General features: G+C 36.2%; 1 protein-coding gene across 13 annotated transcripts in view; it reads right to left on the reverse strand.

Moving 5' to 3' along the window:
• The window catches only part of LOC145291306 (integrin alpha-9-like), a 971,358-nt gene that overhangs the window by 166,028 nt on the left and 785,377 nt on the right, over positions 1 to 19,953 (reverse strand). For 12 of the 13 annotated variants that reach the window (XM_080137012.1, XM_080137009.1, XM_080137005.1 and 9 more), the window contains one exon: positions 7,021 to 7,152. The exons of the other annotated variant lie outside the window; for it this stretch is intronic. In XM_080137012.1, coding sequence (XP_079993138.1) covers positions 7,021 to 7,152 — 132 coding nt within the window. The remainder of the gene's footprint in view (positions 1 to 7,020; positions 7,153 to 19,953) is intronic. 13 annotated transcript variants of the gene reach the window in all.

Below are 19,953 nucleotides of genomic sequence, written 5' to 3' on the forward strand. Positions count from 1 at the left end.
ATAGTTGTTTCCGGCGGTCTTTTGCGCATGTGTGGATTTCCTTTAAAGGGGAAGTGACGTTGCCCATGTGTGCGTACGCATGCGTGTATGTGTGCGTACATGTGTGTACGTTAGCGTGTGTGTGTATGCACGTGAATGTGAGTGTATGTACGCGAACGTGAATATATCTATGTGTGTGTACGTGCGCGCGTATGTTTGTGTGCACGTATGTGTATGACAAGAAAAATGACTTGAGATGTGAACGTGTGTTTTTGTGCGAGACTAGAAAAGGCTCGTACAGTCCCAACTTATGTGCTGACGTCATGCAGACAAGTTGAAATAGCGGGAGAATTTAAAAGCTCCCATGTGGTTGAAAACATATCAGACTTGGAAAAGTTAAAAGCGAAATTCAGAAAATTATAGAGAAATGTCTTATGTATCTCGTAAATGCATAAGACTTTGAAAACATAAAGGCAAAGTAACGGAATTTTGGTAACGTTCCCAAAATTCCGTTAAGTATGGTATTGTAACTAAAAGAACCGGGAGAGTTATTTGCATAATTCAAGAAGCAAAATTTGTCTGTAAGACACATTTTCAATTGAAATCTCGGTACATAGAAACCGTCCAAAATGATGAAGAAATTTAAACATAATGTTAAATTGAATTTAAAAAAAAAATCTTAATGCTACAACATCTTAAGTTATAAATTTATTATATTTTTACTAGAATATCTTGTCTTTTTCTTTTTCAGTTTTAACAACTAGTCCTTTTACGTTTCTAAGTTTAATCTTAGCCATATTACTTTTCATGTTCGCATTTTTTATGTCATCCATAATTTTTCCTGGCTTTGCTTTGAAATGATATTTCCTTTTTTGTGTTCTATATGATACGCATTGTCAAAAATCCATTAAAAAAATATTACCAATTTCTTAAATTGACTAAATAAAAAAAATCAAATAAAAGATGTAAATAAACATAAAGAAGGGACAAAGAAGACAGAAACAAAATTATCGGGCGACGTTGTAAGCGAAAGATTATCAGCTCTAGCACAGCAAAGAGCATCAATTTTGTAACACTCTCTATATAATCCAAATAAAATGGCATGTGAGCGACTTCCCCCGCTATGACTTATGAAGGTGTCGAGGATGAAAAAGTTGCTATGGTAACCAACAGCAAATCAAAAGAAATCGTCTCTAAAACGTCAATGTTGAAAACGGTTGCTATGGCCAATTGGACGAAACCGTCTCTCACGTTCCTTACTTATTCTGAAGACTTTTGAACAACAGCAATTTTATTATAACGAAATGAACGAAAATTGAAAATTTTTATTTCAAAACATAGCTGAGAAGGTGAACAGTAAAATTTGTTTGAAATTTGGTCGCAAAATGAATGGGTGATGAAGCTTTAAAGCAGTTCTAAATGACTAAAACTAACACTTAACCATATAATTCAAACATAGTAGTGTTTGAATGATATGCATGAAATGTGAAAAAATCTTTTCTTTTTCTTCATAAAATGTAAACATTTAATTTTTATGAAAAATGTAAATAAAATTTTTTCCCTTAAATAAAATAAGTATCTAAAAACATTGATAAAATTGGGATTTTTTTTTTCAATATTTAAGGTTTGGAAAGATTCATAGTATTATATTTATTAAAAAACTATTTCCTTTAACTAACCATGGAATTCCATGAGTTCGGTTAGTTACTACTACTACTACTGCTATTCTTTCATACATAAAAACAATAAAATTTTACCCTTTGAAAATAATGTTTCTCTCTTTTTATATGTTATAATGGAATGTTTCCCTGTAACAGAGAAAAAGTTCTTTTTTATAAATTGACACAATGCATACAATTTTATATCTATATATAAAAGTTAACATACATGTGTCCGACCCTACGCAGAAGAGAAGATAAAAAAGATAGTAGGCAGAGTAGCTTGTTGCGGGCCAGAATATAATAATCCTAACTCGTTACAAAAGAAAATAATGAAATGAATGGAAAGAAGGAAACAAAACTCAATTGCTGAATAAAATAAACATGTTGTTTATTTTCTGTCGAAAATAAAGGGTTTAGGTAGAACACGTGTTCATTCAGTCGTTGACGACTACGCACGTGGAAAAAAAGGAATGAAGTAGAGGAACGAGAAATGACAGTCCAGCATGTAGAAAAAGAAAGAGAGAGAGAGAGAGGGGGGTTGACCTCAGTAAAGCCGTGCGTCCATGGTAGTAGTCGTCCACGTGGAAAAGTCTTCAAGTCAAGAGCTGTGGACGCGAACTTGTTTGGTTGATGAACCAAAGCAAAAGGGAAGAAAGAGGATGTTGAATGGTGTTGTTGACTTTTGTATCGGGGTCAGTGTTCTGACTGCACATGTCTGGATTTCCTTTCAGGGGAAGTGACGTTTCCCATGTGTGCATACATGTGTGTACTTAGTATGCACATGAATGTGAGTGTATATACGTGAACGTGAATATATGTACGTGTATGTGCGTGCGTACATGTGGGTGAGAGTATGTGAGGAAAAGAAACATGTTCGAACAAGACTTCCCCTCCTGAGGAGAAAATATATATATATATATATATACAAGAGAAACTTATTTCGTTTTTGTTTTTTTATGTAATTTTTTTTTAATGTTATGTATTGTTTGAAATGTTTGGGTCAATGAACTTTTCGACCTGTTTTTGTTGTTATTTGTGGTGTGTTGTTTTTTGTAAATTCTTTGTCAGTTTGTGAGTGTGTATGTTCTTGTATTGGATTAGGAGAAATGTGTAATTGTTCGTCTATGAATGCAGGTTTAAGTGTGTCTATTGCAATAGTGTCTTTTTTATCTCTTTTTAATATGGTAAAGTACTTTTCACTTCTGTCGAGAACTAGATAAGGTCCGGAATAATTTGGACAGAGTGTTTTTTTGACTGCGTCGTTCCTAATAAAAACGTATTTACAGGTGTGAATATTGCTTGGAACGAAAATGTTCGTGTCTGGCTTTTTGGTTGGAGTGAATTTTAATCGTGACGTTTTATGTTTTAAATTAGTCACAAAAGTTGTCGTTGGGGAAATGTCTGTATTGTTTTCGCAGAATTGTCCTGGTAAAATCAGTGCTGATCTGAAAACTAATTCTGCAGGTGTGCTCTGCAAATCTTCCTTCACAGTGTTGTGAATTGCTAGGAGAATGAGTGGCAAATTGTCTGACCAGTCTGCTTTGTTTTCGTTCATAGCCAAAGATGCTTTTGTCTATGAAACCGTTCCACCACACCGTTTGCACAAGGTTGGTAGGCAGTAGTCTTAATGTGCTTTGTTCCCAACAAATGGTTGAATTCAGCGAAAAGAGTTGATTGAAACTGTGAACCCCTGTCCGTTGTGATTACGGAACGCACTCCGAAAATCGCTATCCAATCTTGTAAAATCGTTCTGGCTATTGTTGCAGCTAATATGTCTTTCACTGGTATTGCTGTCGGCCATCTGCTGAATCTATCGAATATAGTAAGTATGTGGGTATGTCCTTTTGAATTGGGCAAGGGTCCAACCAAGTCGATATGAACATGAGTAAACCTAGCATCTGGTACACTGAAAGTTCCTAAAGGTGATTTGTGTGCCTGTGAACTTAGATTTTTTGGCAAGGAATGCAAGTTTTAGTCCAACTACGGATGTCTGTATTCATATTTGACCAAACAAAACGTTCCCCAGTTAATTTCATAGTGGCGCGTTTTCCTGGGTGGGACAAATTGTGGAAGTGCTGGAAAATTTGTCGTCTGAGGCTGGGTGAAATATAAGGGCGAGGGTGTTTTTGTGAAACATCGCCATAAAAATTTGTTGTTCCGAAAGGTATCAACATTTCTTTCAGCTTCAGTGAAGTTTTGTCCATTATAGCTGGGAGCGTGGTATCGGTCAATTGCTCTAGTGGAGTGGAATTTAAAGAAGCAATTGTCGTGTGAGATTAAGCGTCAGCTACAACGTTTTCTTGTCCTTTTACGTGCCGTATATCGATATAGAATATTGAGCTATATAGTCAAGATGTCGAATTTCTCGTGGACCATATTTGTCGACATGTGTGTGTAGAGCAAATGTTAGGGGTTTATGATCCGTATAAATGGAAAGTTGTCTGCCTTCGAGATGTTTAAAGTGCTTAATTGCAAGGTAAATTGCAAGTAACTCTGTCGAGAAAGTGCTATATTTAGTCTGCGCTTTGTTTAACTTGGCAGAGAAGAATGAAATAGGGGTCATTTTGTTGTCAGAAATTTGGTGAATGACAGCTCCTACTGCTATTTCCGATGCATCCGTCGTAAGCGTAAGTTCCGTTGTATCGCTATCTTGGATATATGTAAGCTTGGTGAAGTTTGCCAAAGCAGTTCTCGATTGTTCAGCTGTAGTGCAGGTCCTTCCAAAACTAACTGTTGGTTTTTGGTTCGTTTTTTTAATAAGTTCGTTAAATGTACGAGTGACGTGGAACAGATAGGCAAAAAGTGTTGGTAATAGTTAATTATGTCTACAAAACGGCGTACTTGTTGGTAGTGGGAAATTTGAAATGGCACTTACTTTTTCAGGCAAAGGGGAGATTCCATCCTTGTCAATTAAATGACCGAGAAATTGAACTTCCTGTTGGCCAAAAACACATTTATCGGTGTTTAGTTTCAAACCGAAATGTAACAGTCTTCGAAAGTTTGTTCCAGGCGTAGCTGGTGTTCTTCGAGATTTCTGCTGGCGATTAAAACGTCGTCCACATATGCGAATATGAACGGCAGACCTCTGAAAACTTCGTCAATCAAACGTTGGAAAGTTTGACAGGCGTTTCTCAGCCTGAAAGGCATCCTTAGGAACTCGTAAAGGCCAAATGGTGTGGTTAGTGCGGTTTTATGAATGTCTTCTTCCGCGACTGGAATTTGAAAATATGCCTTTACAAGGTCAAGTTTGGAGAAAATTGTGGCGCCTTGGAGTCCATTGGCGAAGTCATGGATATGGGGGATAGGATATCTATCCGGAACTGTTTTCACGTTTAAGTGTCTAAAATCTCCACACGGGCGCCATGTGGTGTTGTCAGCTTTCTGCACCATGTGGAGTGGTGATGACCAAGCACTTTTCGAGGGCCGTATTATCCCCATGTGTAGTAGGTTTTGAAACTCGGATTTTGTCAATTTGTATTTATCCAGTTTCAAGCGTCTGGGGGTTGAATAGACGGGCGGTCCTGTGGTCTTAATATAGTGCTTAGCGCTATGCTTGATGGGGTCCGTGTTTTTAAACGGCTGGGAAAGTTGAGAAAATTTTTGGAGTAACCGGCAGATGTATAAATCTTAGGGTAGGGCAGCCCTGATTCCGGTGGTTAAAAGGTAGTTCCTTTCACTGAAATATTCGTTTCGTTGTCTGTCAATGTGTGATGAGTCATGTCGACAGACAGGTTGAAATAGGCCAAAAAGTCTGCCCCCAAAATTGGAGTGGTCACGCTGGCTATGGTGAAATTCCATAAAAAATTCCCTCACATTCCCAGGTTTAAGTTTAAAGTTTTCTCGCAAAAAGTGTGTATGTTTGTACCGTTGGCGGCTTGTAGGCTGAAAAATTGAGTCCCTGTTGGGTGGCCATGCGGTGTTGGTATGACGCTGATTTCCGCTCCGGTGTCTATTAAAAAAAGTTATATCCGTGGATTTTGTCACAGATATAAAACAGACAACCTTTTTTTGTGTGCTCCAGTTACAGTCGTCGTCGTTACTGGCTGGAAGGTTCGTTTCCCTGCGCTGTTTTATTAAACGCGCAGGGTGTAGTGCATTTTCTCGCATCGCCACCGAATCTCCTGTGGTAGAAACAAACATCTTGTCTATCTCATGACGTGGACCGGTTCCTGCTTAAACTTCTTTGCCTGTAACTTCGTTGCGTGTCGTTGTAGTTTCTGGGATAATGTCGACGCATTTGAAGTACGTCGGCTAGCTGCTTTGAAAGCTTTTCAACCGTAGACTTTAATTTGGCTAATTCTTCATCTCGGTTTTTGTCAGGTGGCCGAATGTTTACTGCCATGGTTTCGTTGTAGAAGTCCGTCTGTTGAAGTTCCATTTTGTTTTTTTGTTGAAACTTTTATATTTCAATTTCTTGTGCGCGGTTTGCAAATGTTCCTCCCCGTGGTCGACAAGTTTGTTTGTTTTGCTGTTTTTTTTAGAGAAAAATTATTTTTCGTGCGTGCCGTGGATTTGTGTGGAAGAGTTTAGTTTACACCACGTGTTTCGTTCAAACTCATTCATCTCATTTTAAAATAACGGGGTGACCATCGTTTGTTGCAGGCCAGAATATAATAATCCTAACTCGCTACAAAAGAAAATAATGAAATGAATGGAAAGAAGGAAACAAAACTCAATTGCTGAATAAAAATAAACATGTTGTTTATTTTTTGTCGAAAATAAAGGGTTTAGGTGGAACACGTGTTCATTCAGTCGTTGACGACTACGCGCGTGGAAAAAAAAGAATAAAGTAGAGGAACGAGAAATGACAGTCCAGCATGTAGAAAAAGAGAGAGAGAGGGGGGGGTGACCTCAGTAAACCCGCGCGTCCATGGTAGTAGTCGTCCACGTGGAAAAGTCTTCAAGCCAAGAGCTGTGGACACGAACTCGTCTGGTTGATGAACCAAAGCAAAAGGGAAGAAAGAGGATGTTGAATGGTGTTGTTGACTGGGGTCAGTGTTCTGACTGCACATGTCTGGATTTCCTTTCAGGGGAAGTGACGTTTCCCATGTGTGCGTACATGTGTGTATGTTAGCGTGTGTGTGTATGCACATGAATGTGAGTGCATATACATGAACGTGAATATATGTACGTGTCTGTGCATATGTGCGCACATGTGGGCGTGTGTATGAGAGGAAAAAAACATGTTTGAACAAGCTTGATACCGATCAACAATTCAGAATTGCTTAACTTGAGTTTTTTTTAAGTTTGATTAAACAGATAGTAATTAAATTGGAGTCAACTAGTCATTAAGAAAATGCTTGCTGTATGGACAAAATTAACTTTGTTTCATATTAAAGAAAAATTTAGAAAATTACACCTTTTCCATTTTTCAACTCACCCTATGGCTTCAAATGTGGATTCAAAGTACAAATTGGCCGACAATGTCTGTGTGTTATTTTTATATTCGTCTGCAACCTGGCTTATCGTCGTAGCATTCATCGTCACCTGTATTGAACTTTCCTCTGGCATCCTACAAAAATATGTAGCAAACAGAGAATAATATTCGTCTCCAGAAATAAAATAAATTAATTAATTTTTGTTTACCTATAATTTTAATTTTTTAGTTTCCTATCACTTTAATATTGATTTAAATAAAATACTTTATAATTTCTTAAACATTCTTCACAATTTTACTTTGGTAAGATTTGAATATGTATAAACTAAGCTCAATATCTATTGCTTGCAATATTAGGTTAATGTTATTCATATTTTTACAGTTTAACATTTTGATTAGAGTATAATTATATATTACTTTAACTCAGTCATATTTGATTCAGGGAGTTTTAAAATAAACGATTTGACGGTTCCATAAAAATTATCTACATGCACTTCCATGTGATTAACAAGACCTGCCTTGGACAAGAGAGCCCGGTCACACACCTCACAAATCCAAAGATCTCCATGATTGGGCAGCAATGTTTGGCATTTCCTACATGCTCTCTTGAGCTTCGCTCGGTCTATCTTGGTTGCTTCAAAGTGTTCTGCGATCCTGTAGATTAGTTCCCTCCACTGCTTGCGATCATACACTAGTGTAGTACTTACCAACAAAACAAACGCCCACGTGTTTGTGCCTTGTGTAGGCATGCGCGACAACAAAACTTGGGTTTTTATAAGCGGAAGTCTCGAGTTTGTCAGGAATCTCCGGGCGCATGCGCAAGAGGAGGGATTGAGAGAGTCGTATAAAAGGCAGGTCGAGTGAGAAGGTTGTTGTTGTTGTCATTGGACGTTACAGTGACGCGTGCGTTAGCAGTTGATTAAGAAGTTGTTTGTTTTGTGTCAAGTCGTGCACCTCGGTGAAGGGGAAGGTCATATAAGTCGTGCACCTCGGTGAAGGTGAAAGTCATAACTAGGGACTCCCAACTGTCAACAGGAACATGAGAGCTCACCAGACTCTCCTTGATGCTATCACGAAATGTTTTTTGGACTTGTGCTGGGGTCTTTTGCCAAGAAGGAGCTGACCATAAAACAACTGTTTGGGGACTCGATAGTCATCAAGCCGGACAAGATGGCCTGTCCAACACATCTGGTTAATAACAATGGTAGCAATACTGGTTTTTTTTTTGCCTTATTTAAGACATATTTATCAGGGACAAAACTATCTCACTTTAAACCAAGAATGTCTTAGGCATTGTTGATGAAACCTCTTGAGCAGTTCTACATATAAGCAGTACAAGGCATAGAGTAGGGATGGAACTACACATATTTCATATATTGACATTTCAGTTGTCAGAGTAAGATCGTGGCTACCGTAATATGATGGCCTAGCGACGACTATAATTTAGTCTGGTGACGTCATGAACATCGGTCTGTTGAAATTTGGCCACGTGTCTCATGACTAAACTGGAAGTTGGTTTAAAGTTTTGGAGGATTAAATAAATTTAAACATGCCGTCGAGATGTATAGTTCAAAAATGCTGAGGTAACTACGAAAATGGACCAAAAGTTACCGTGTTTTCATATCCCCACAAAAAGGGAATAATTTACTAATGGATTAATGCAATAAAAAGAAAGGATTTACTCCATCTAAATATAGCAGAGTAAGTGTTAAAATGTTTGAGATATTTAAAAAAAAAACGCGTTTTTTTTAAATTTTTATGTATTTTTTAGAACGTATTTTAAAATAAAAATGAAAGTATGTATATAAAAAATGAATTTTACATGTAATTTAAGTTATGTGCTGAAATAATAAATTATTATTTAGAAACTTATTTTAAATGGGGAGTATGGTGAAAATATTATGTACTTTCACCTAACAATTTAATAAAAGCGATATCGTAAAAACGGAATGCCTTGTTTAAATAATTTTAAATAAGAAAAATCATTTATCTTTTTAGTTCAACTATTTTACTATGCAATATTTATATCAGCGTGAAATAGATTAAACTTTTTTAAAAAGTTTATGACCGTTTTTGTTATCCCAAAAGCTTATTAATAATTATTTGTGGTAAAGCTGGCCCTGTAGGTGTCAGAATTTTGGAGAATATACTTCCAAAATAAACTATTAAAATTGTTTAAAAAAATAATAGAAATATTATTTTTTATTTAAAAAAAAGTGTTTACAAAATTCCGGCAATAAAAAAAAAATATTTCTATTATTTTTTAAACAATTTTAATAGTTTATTTTTGAAGTATATTCCATAAAGAAAATAAACAACCCACTTTAAATGGAGAAATTACGAGTTTTGTATATGTTATTCGCAGTTTTGTGTTAGGGTTGTCAAAAATTCCCCCCAAATTATGATACTGCAAGTAGCCCTGTAAACGAAAATAACGTTTAAAATTACGGCAAACGAGTAGTTTCCAAGATATGAAGAAATGTTAGTTTTAAAAAATGGGGGATCACTTTTCTATAAAAAATTTAACGTAAAATGATCACCCACTTTATGGCCATCGTTTTTTTTTTAGGACGCTTTCTTTTTAACAAATAAAAGCGAAGAAAAATGAGTATGGCCACCTTTATGTTGGGGGTTGGGAGTCAACGTACAATGAACACAGTTTAACGTAAAATGAGCACCCCTTCCAAAAAGTGTAAACAGAAATTTTGTCGTGGAGAGGGGGTCAACTGTAGGTGCTCATTTTACGTTTGTGTTCATTCCTACATCAAAGAGGCACTTCGCCTTGTTTGAGGCGTAAATGTAAATTAAAAAAATATTGCTCGTTGCCCATGTAAAAAAAAAATTAAAATTGGCCATAAAGTGGGTGGTCGTTTTAGGTTAAATTATCCCCCCCTTTTTTTAACTAACATCTCTTTATATCTTGGAAACTACTAGGCCGTAATTTTAAACGTTATTTTCGTTTTCAGCACCCCCGAAAACTTAGAAAAGTGGTAATTTAAAAGGATTTTTCGAGGGTGGACTAATTCTGCACATTTACCTTATTTTTTTATTTTATCGTTTTTTGTCACGTAATTTTCTTTTTTTTTTTTTTTTTGTATTAAGTCAAACATGGTACGATTTTCTTTTAAATTATTTCTTTAGATATGTGAACTTCATTTTCGACCTGAAGACATACAGCGAGAGGCATCAGCATTTGATGAAAGGACTGGAAAGACAATTAGTGTTAAATTAAAAAATCCCCATCTTAAGGACGGTGCTATTCCTCGAATATTACCAAACTGTCACTCCTATTTATCGTCATCAACCACTTTTAGAGTCTCCTAACGCAAAGAAAATGCATTTAGAAAATTCTGCTCTTAAGTGTGCATCATGTGAAAGCGTTGCTGACGAGTTAGAGTTATGGAAACGTAAAACTTTCCATAATATTGATGATTTAGAACAAAAATTAACGTTTATAGATAAAAATTATTGGACTTCGATTAGGCAAGACAATACCATCATTATATGCCATGTAAAGAGATGCCCATGCCCCAAAATAAAAATGTCTATGGTGATTGAACCGGACTTGGCCGTGAGAGTATTCTGTAGTGATGTGCAAATGATGGTGGTTTCAGCTAGTCGGGTGTTTTTTGAGAAAGATTGGCGAGGGGGGACCAGAGAATGGAGCTAAGACGAGCACCTGCCATGGAAATAACGATAGAACAATGACAGGCTTGCTACGTTTCTTCTGTGGGAAAGAGGTTGCAGGGTAGAGAAAAGGGCATCCCCCACAAAGCCACCAAGTCTATTTTGTACTCTGTCAAGGCAGGATAGGCTGTTTTTAGCAGCCCCCACCCAGATGTGGCAGCAGTACTCCATCTTTGGACGTACTTGGCTCTTATATAGATAGAGAATTGCATCATTAGTGAGATATCTTCTGGAGCGGTAGAAGGATCCCACCATTTTCCCAGCGACCTTGGCCACAGACTTGATGTATGTGTTTCATTTAAGATCAGGTGTAAAGGTCAAACCCAGGAGCTTATCAAAGCCTGGGGCCTCCCTTAGACGAGAGCCATCCATTTCAATTGATGCCAGATGGGGATCAGAGCGTTTATGATGTAGAGATAGGAGCTTGGTCTTAGATGCATTAAAGATAACCAGCCACCTCTTTCCCCACTGTACCACGTGCTCAAAATCAGAGGAGAGAGAATCAGAGAGAACATCATCATTTACGGCCTTTGATGTGTTGCCATAGATGGTCGTGTCATCAGCATAGATGTGAACGAAAGATTTTAGTATGTGTTTTGGGAGATCATTGATGTAGATCAGGAAGAGAGTTGGGCCCAGTATGGACCCCTGACGGACTCCAGCATTAATACTGTGGGCCTCTGATTTCTGCCCATCAACAACAACTCTTATGAGTCTATCTGAGAGAAATGACTTAATGATAGAAAAAACATTTCCAGTTATACCGTAGCGGAAAATCTTGTGTAGTAGGCCTTTATGCCAAACCTTATCAAAGGCCTTTGATATGTCGAGAGCAATTGCCCTAGAAATTAAGCCTTTGTCGAGAGATTTGCTAATCCTATGAGATATAACCGTTAGCACATCTGCTGTAGATCTAGCAGAGCGGAAACCATATTGATTGTCGCTAAGAAGGTTATTTCTGCTGAGGTGGTTGACTACTTCTCTATTTATTGTGGACTCCAGCAACTTACTCAGGACACACAGGGGACTTATTGGTCTGTATTGAGAGGGAGATGACTTATCACCTGAATTCTTAAATAGAAGGCATACTGATGAGGTTTTCCAGGGTGTTGGAAAGCACTTCTCCTTAAGGCAACGCGTAAACAGTTTGGAAAGTATGGGGGCAAGTTCTGGTTGAAGCTTTTTCAACAATATAATTGGAATACCGTCGGGACCAGTTGCTTTACTGGAGTCAAGATTCTTGATTAGCTTGGCGACCTCACGCACAGATATTTGTATGTTGCATAGCGTGTTGTCTGTTATAGGAGGGAATATGGGGAGTTGATGGCCTTCGGCACACAGGGTAGAATTTGCCGCAAAGTTTTTGGCAAATAGTTTGGCCTTGTCGGATGCTGTCGAGATGACCTCTGGTCCATTGATAATGGTTGGGATAGAACGCACGCTTCTGTTCAAGATCCTATTTACTATTTGCCAGAACTGGTGGGAACCAAGCCGCTGCTCAGCTACTTTGAACTTAACGGATTGCGCATATAGTTCTCTTAAATTTTTTATTACTCTTTTACAGTGGTTGCTGGCGGTTCTGAAAGCAGCTTTAGTTTCAGTGCATCTATTACGTTGGTAGCTATGGAAAAAGTGATTTCTGTGTGTGATGGCAGCAGCACATTCAGGGGAGAACCATGGCTGGCTGTTAGGTTTTTGTTGGAAATTTTTGGATGGTATGAATTGGTCTATTCCTACAGGTAACCATTCGGTCAGGTCTGATACTATAGAGGACACATCCTTTTTAAACATGGAATAGAGAGGGAGATCAGATATGAATGTACGGAAGCTATCCCAGTCTGCCATAGAGTACGGTGGAGAGGTACGTCTGTAAATTTATTATATTTCATTTTTATCTTAACTGATACAACGCAGTGGTCAGAGGATCCCAGAGGAGATAGAACGGAGCATGAGCATAGCTCAGGGGAAGGGGATAGAAAAAGGTCTAGGAGGCTTGTGAACTGTCCGGTACTATCAGGCACAGGGGTGGGTTCGCAGACAATCTGAGTGAGGTCATAGGCAATGGCAAAATCATGACAGAACCTCCCCTCATCATCAGTCTTATTTGAGTGGGTCAGCCATTCCACATTATGGACATTGAAGTCACCGCAAATGTGAATGTTAGCCGAGGGATTAGCAGACAGAATGTAGTCAATTTTTTCTGATATACTCTTAAAGACAGTAACTCCACTGTTGTGGGGACGATAGAGGGCAAATATAAATGCAGTGGTGTAAGCAAGTGCAACCCGGAAGCACATATAAGGTAGATTAGGGTATTCTCTGGAGATATCCCTGCCACATGGGAAGCCATCTTTAATGTAGGCACATATTCCATGCCCATGGCGATCTTGGGGCTCAGATTTAGATGTTAGGTTAGAGTATCCTTTAATTATGAACTCATCCAGTTTCGCTTAGAAAGAATATGTCAGGTTTTGTCTCCTGTAATTGGGTTTCAACCTCTGGAAGGTTAGAACGTAGACCCCTGATGTTGGAGAAAGAGATATGGTAGTAGGGGTCTACGTAGGAGGATGGGGTTCTAGGTTTATTCATGTTTTCTTTTTTGAGATATTTCATGTTGAGGATTTTGGGGTTTGTGGAGCAGGTCAGCATACTTGGTTAGAGCAGAACAGAGAGGGAAAGTAAGAGAGGAAAGACATGAATTTTTTTTTTTTTTGTAGCACATGATAAGGTAAAGCCGTAACAATTACCCACTAGTATGGCATCGAGAGACCCCACCAGAGACTACTGTATGGTCCTGAATCCATTCACCAAATGGCAATATAGCAGCCCCAGTACTTTGCACCTGCTGATAGGACAGCCTCCTTAGTGGTTATTCCAAGGTTCGGGTCCCTGACTATCAGGCGGTTAACGTCAGCCCAGATGAAAACGTTTACCTCCAGCACCCTTACTAGTTACATGGCCGCAAGGATAAACATAGAGACAGAAAATTTCCGACATCTCAGACTACTGTTCACGAAGTACTACCGACCTGGGAAGCAGCTCTTTCTTCACCCTTTGTCAGAAAAATCACTCATTTGAATGAGGACTGAGGGACAAAAAAGGAGAAGCGAGAGTTACTGGAGCTGCCGATAACACATCCACTGCATTATCTACTCTCCATTAAAAAAAAGAAAAACGGTAAGAGGGACTTATTTATATCTACTTAGTATAAGTCCTTTGAATAGTTTAGAATAGAATTTGAAGATAGTCTCCCCTCCCATATTAATCCGTGAAAGTTTTTTTTTTTTTTTTTTTTTTTGCTTTAGGTACCTCGCGATAGAACCTTCGAGATTAAACTTATAATTATGTTTCAATAATGCAACTTGTGAGGTCAGCTTATGTTTTTAGAGTGGGGGCATATATGAACAAATTAATATAATGACAATGAATAAGGTTAATTATTGGAGTGAAATGATGATATTTTCTTCCTTATTATATAACTGCTCCCCTAGAGGGTACAGACTGTTAAGAGACACTAAAAATGTAATTTTACCATGCTATTCAACCATTCGAAGATTAACCTTATCAACTTCTATGAATCCTGTCATTGAACAACACGATAATAATTTTCTCAACTATATTAAAAGTAAGTTCAAGTTACTAATGCAGAATGACATCACAGTATCTTTACTTGTTGATGAAATATATCTCAAACCTTATCTTGATTATAAAGGGGGTAATATTGTTGACTTAGCTAACAACAGCAATGAACCTGCCACAAGTGCATTTGCTTTTATGCTTAGCAGTGTATTCTCACAATATAAGGATGTTGTGCATGTTATGCCAACTAAATGTTTTCTAGCTGAGAACTTATTTGACATAATTAAATGTGTAATAATTGGCTTAGAAGATATAGGGTTTAAAGTATTATCTGTTATAACAGATAATAATGCAGTAAATAAAAAAGCTATGTCTTTCTTTTGTAGCCCATCAAAGCTTTCAATTGTATATCCTCATCCAGTTAGAATGTCTAGCCCTCTTTTCTTCTTATTCGACTCAGTGCATATATTAAAATGCATTAGAAACAATTGGTTTGGCCAAAAAGATGAACGTAAATGCATGATGTTCCCAAAGTTTTGTTATAATGGAAATCATGAATTAGATAACATCCAAAGTGCTCCATTTTCTAGTTTACATAAACTTTATGCCCTAGAATCACAATCTCTCATGAAATATTGCTATAAGTTGACTTCAAAAGCTCTTCCTCCGACTACTTTTGAAAGGCAAAATGTTAATTTGGTTTTGCAAATTTTCAACGAATATACTATTCAAGGTTTGCTAACCTTAGGAAAACAGGAATGCTTGCCAAATTATGCAGAAATCGCAGAATACATTCAAATATTTAATATTTGGTGGACAATACTGAATGTGAAAACACCATATAAAGGCTGTCGACTTTGTAATAAATATGCTAATCCACTTACATTAAATATTGATAATTATAGTTTCCTAAATGTGTTCTGTGACTGGTTAGAAACTTGGAATTGCATTCCTGGAAGAACTGGTAAGTTAACAAAGGAAACATATACTGCTTTGCACCATACTACTTACGCAATTTTAGAATTGACTAAATATTGTATAAATGTACTGAACATGGTGTATCAGGAAAGTTTCAGACAGATAACCTTGAGGCAAGGTTTGGCCAGTATCGACGACTTAGTGGAGATCAGTATAATATGTCGATAGTCAGGTGTATGAATGTGAAAAAAACTCAGAATGTTGTCAGTTTTAAAATTGAGCTTACCAATTAATAATCGAACTATTGAATTGAAAAATTTTAAAAGAAACTAACTGGGATGAAATGACAAGGGAGCAAGAGTTACATGCTTATAAATTTAACATAGATGTAACAGAAAATTATGTTAATCAATGCAAGGAAGTACTTCCTATTATATTATACTTAGCAGGTTATTGCTGTCATGCAGTTTTCAAAAAACTGAAATGCAATAGCTGCAAAAATTTAATATCCGGGAAAGAGGCTGTTGAAGAAATAGCTGAATTAAACAGCTACTTTCAGGGTATAAACAGAGGTTCTCTGCTATACGCAAATGATATAACTAATAATTTTGTCTTATATAGTTATAAACAAACTTACAAAATGCGATTCTTTTTTACATTCGATTCATCAGAGAAAAGTAGCCATGTACATAACTTTAAATATTTTGGCTGACCAAAATCGATTATTTCATGTTAACTCTTGTGATGAGGGTCACACTATTCAGCAAATTGAAAAAATGCTGATATGGAGTTCATCGAATTCCCTTATAAACAATTTTTGTCGCAAATAGAATGACAATATTAGTAAAAAAAAAAATATGAGAAAAAGAAAAATTCAAACTTTTAATTAAATTCTACAACAGATTTTTGAAAAGTTTTAATATTCAATGTTTGAAATATTTCTGCCTTAGTAACTTTGTTTATACTAACATTTGTTTGAATTTAATTTTAACTTATTGTTTGTTATTCAGTTTAACTAATTGTTCGTTATTCAGTTAGACCCATTTATTGTTCGTTTTTCAGTTAAGCTAATTTATCGTTTGTTTTTCAGTTTTGATTTTTAAAATATTGATTTTTTGGTTAAAAAAATATTTATTGTTCATTTTTATTTATTTCTATTGCATAAACTTCAGTTTCATACACATCAAATCGTATTCCTTTTTTTTAAAAACTTTTTAACAACTTTTCTCCCTTTCAATTCGTTTTTTATTATTAATATTTTTATTATTAATATTTTTATTATTAATATTTTTATTATTAATATTTTTATTATTAATATTGGATGAGTTTCAGTACAAAGTATCATGTTTATCTTTATTAATCCAATTTTGAAGTTTTCTAACGCTTTCTGTAAAAAATGTCTGCTCATTATCGACAGTCTGTGTTCCACTTATCTTGCTAACTAGGACTTATGGCGATGACGTCATTTTTCAGCTGACAGGCCATCTATGACGATGGTCACGGTTAGACCACCATCAGACCAGACTCTATCTTGTAACTTTCCAAATACGTCTAATGCTTTCCCGATGCTGTCTTATTTCCGCTTCAAGGGCGCCATCATTTGATAAGATACTACCAAGATAGACAAAATATTTTACAACTTTTCATAGGCAAAGATATCAGGATCCACATACAGATCATCAGGAGCAGAAGTGTACATGACCTTAGTTTTCATGCTAATGTAAGTCCAAAGCAGGTATAAGCATTTGTAAAGAAATCCATCACTAGTTGCATATCTACTGGGGAGTGTGTTAGCAGGTCAGCATCATCAGCATACAACAGCTGCCATCACTAACAAGTGTGTGGGCTTGGAATCTTCTGAGATTGAACACCTTTCCAGTCATTTGGAATCTATTATAAACATCCATATCACAATTGTGGGAACCATACTATAGCACAGCAGTCAAATAGAGCAAAAACAATGTTGGTGCAGCTATAACATGCCCACATTAGCTATAAAGAATGTTCATTTTACGTTAAATTAATATTGAAAAGTGATACCCCACTTTATAATTTCTTAATATATTGGAAACTACTCGGTTCTTGGGATTTTTACTGTTATTTTCGTTTCCAGCACCGTCAAAAACCCATAGTAGTGGTAATTTTAAAATATTTTTCGTGGGTGAAAAGATGCTACACCTTTGCAAAACTAGGAAAACAAATGACTATGATTAAAGTATTACTTCAATCATAGTCATTTGTTTTCCTAGTTTTACATATAAATTACAGAATGTCTGATATTTCCCCAAAACTTCTGGCCTTGATTGAGGGGAGACAAAAACTTGCTGCTATGGTTTAAATGATCTGAAATAACAGCAAGGGGAGACTTGATTCCAAATATTTCTCATATGTTATATATCCTCTCATACATAAAGTAAATTTTACAGTGTATAAGGCTTATTTGATACTGGAGATATTGATAATCGTACTCTATTTCCAAAAGAGGGGAAATATAACATATGAGAAATATTTGGAATCGTCTCCCCTTGCCGTTATTTTAGATCATTTGAAACCATAGCAGCAAATGTTAGTCATCAAAGCCATAGGTTTTAGGGAAATATCTAAATATGGATATATTTATACTCGTCGCCAGATTGAATATTGAAATGTGAATATCTTTGGTTCTATGAGCCGAAACTACATGAAAATTTGCGGGCTTTTAGAACATTATAATACTATTCTATTGTTAAAATTTCATGACAATTGGTTAAAAAGAACCACTTGAGTTTGAGCTCTTAAACCACTGATATGGATGACTAAGCATTATATATTCATAGTTTTATTATTATTATTATTATTATTATTATTATTATTATTATTATTATGTAGAAGAAGGAGAAGAAGAAAAAGAAGAAGAATATGATTGTGTGATAATCCTTTTATATATTCTAGACTAGCAGGGAGGCGTCCAGCTTAGCTCAAGTGTAAAATACGCTTAAATATGATATTTTAATTTATCCACATTTCGTATATGTAATAGAGTCCTGATTTCACAAGTAAAAACCAAAGCTTTTAGGTGCTATCAGATAGAATTGAAACCGAAACTGTAGCATTTAAATCTGGTGACGTTACCACTGTACCAATGTGACACACATATAAACTGATTAAAAATTAAAAATAAACTAAAATGAATGTACAAAATGTTTAACGATTTTTTCAATTTTTACCCACTTTCGACCCTTTTTTAAAAACTATTTTAACCGGCTAAAGACTCATCAAAGAACAGCCCATAAAAAATCTAATCATTTGAAGTCCCTAACGCTGCTTTGCGACTTTTAGTTTCAGAGGAGATGGAGTTTGAAAATATGGAGACAGACAGCCGTTTATATATTAAATTTAAAAAAGGCGATTAGATGTGTATACACTAAAAAAACATTTTTTTTTTTTAAATTAGAGTAGGAGGTTAGTTGCACATAATTTTTTTTCATCATTATTCTTCATCATTCTTATGAACCTATCAATATTCGGTACTCATGCAGAGAGTGATCCGGACGTAACTCCGCGCACGCCCGGCTTTCCCCGGAACACGACGTCAATAGCCAGGGTACACCGAGCGTCGCTGAGGAAATTAAGCCGTTTGACGTAACATAAAGCTGAGTCAATGACAATGTAGCATGATGGTTTTCAACGAGACGCGCATTTGCATGAGTTAAAAATTCAAAGCAGCAGACGACAATTTGGAAGGGGAAGAAAAGAAAACAAATTAGTAACAAAAAAAAAAGAAGCACACCATTTCGTACTTTCACCTCAGAAAAAAAAAACATGAATTTTACAGCCTTAAGTGAGCAGCTGAAAACACCAGCCAGAGTCCTCGAGTTTTGTCAAGAAAAAAAGTTACTGACATAGACAAAAAAACTTGTGCATCATGTGGACACAGGTGCAATCTTATTATAAGAGGAAAGGTAAGCAATGTCTATGCCTGGAGGTGTCAGGTTACCAAATGCCGAACCTTTACATCATCTGGACTGGTACGTTTTTTTTGCCAAGTCTAGGCTGACAATTACAATCATACTTAAAATAATCAACTTGTGGGCGTTCGAGCGAGCAACACAGAAAGACCTCCAGTGCGAATGTGGAGTACGATCTACGCACACCATTAACAACAGTCTGAGGAAACAACAACATCTGTTTTAAAATGAAAAAAAAAATATCTCACCCAGTTTTGTTTCAACTTTTCTAGTTTTCAGGTTTTTCCTTGAAAACAAAAAAAAACACCAAAAAAAAAAACAAAAATAACCCCCAAAAAAAAACTTTACAAAAAAAATTCCTTGAAAGTATTTATTTGACTTACCTTTGAACCTTTTCTTGAACAAAAATATCTGTAACATTATTTATTTAAAAATATATATATATATAGCAAAATAATATTGTTATAACATTTTTCTTTACAGTTAATAAAACTTAAAGTTTAAGGCTGGTTTTCTTTTCTTGTTATGCTTTCATCGGCGACGCTCGGCTTAATTTCCTCAGCTGTTGATGTCATGTTGCGGAAAAAGCTGGGCAAACTCTGGGTTACATCTGGATCACTCTCTGCATGAGTACCCAATATTCTTCATCATTCACAACTCTTAGGAACCTATCAGAGAGAAATGATTAAGAAGGCATTTCCAGCTATACAATAGCTGGAGATTTTGTGGAGTAGACCTTTATGCCATACCCTAATCAAAGATCTTTTATATGTCAAAAGTAATTGCTCTAGAAATTCAGCCTCCG

This window comes from Euprymna scolopes, chromosome 12 (genome assembly GCF_053919585.1).
Source record: "Euprymna scolopes isolate OS-2025 chromosome 12, ASM5391958v1, whole genome shotgun sequence".
Classification (NCBI taxonomy): Eukaryota; Metazoa; Mollusca; class Cephalopoda; order Sepiida; family Sepiolidae; genus Euprymna; species Euprymna scolopes.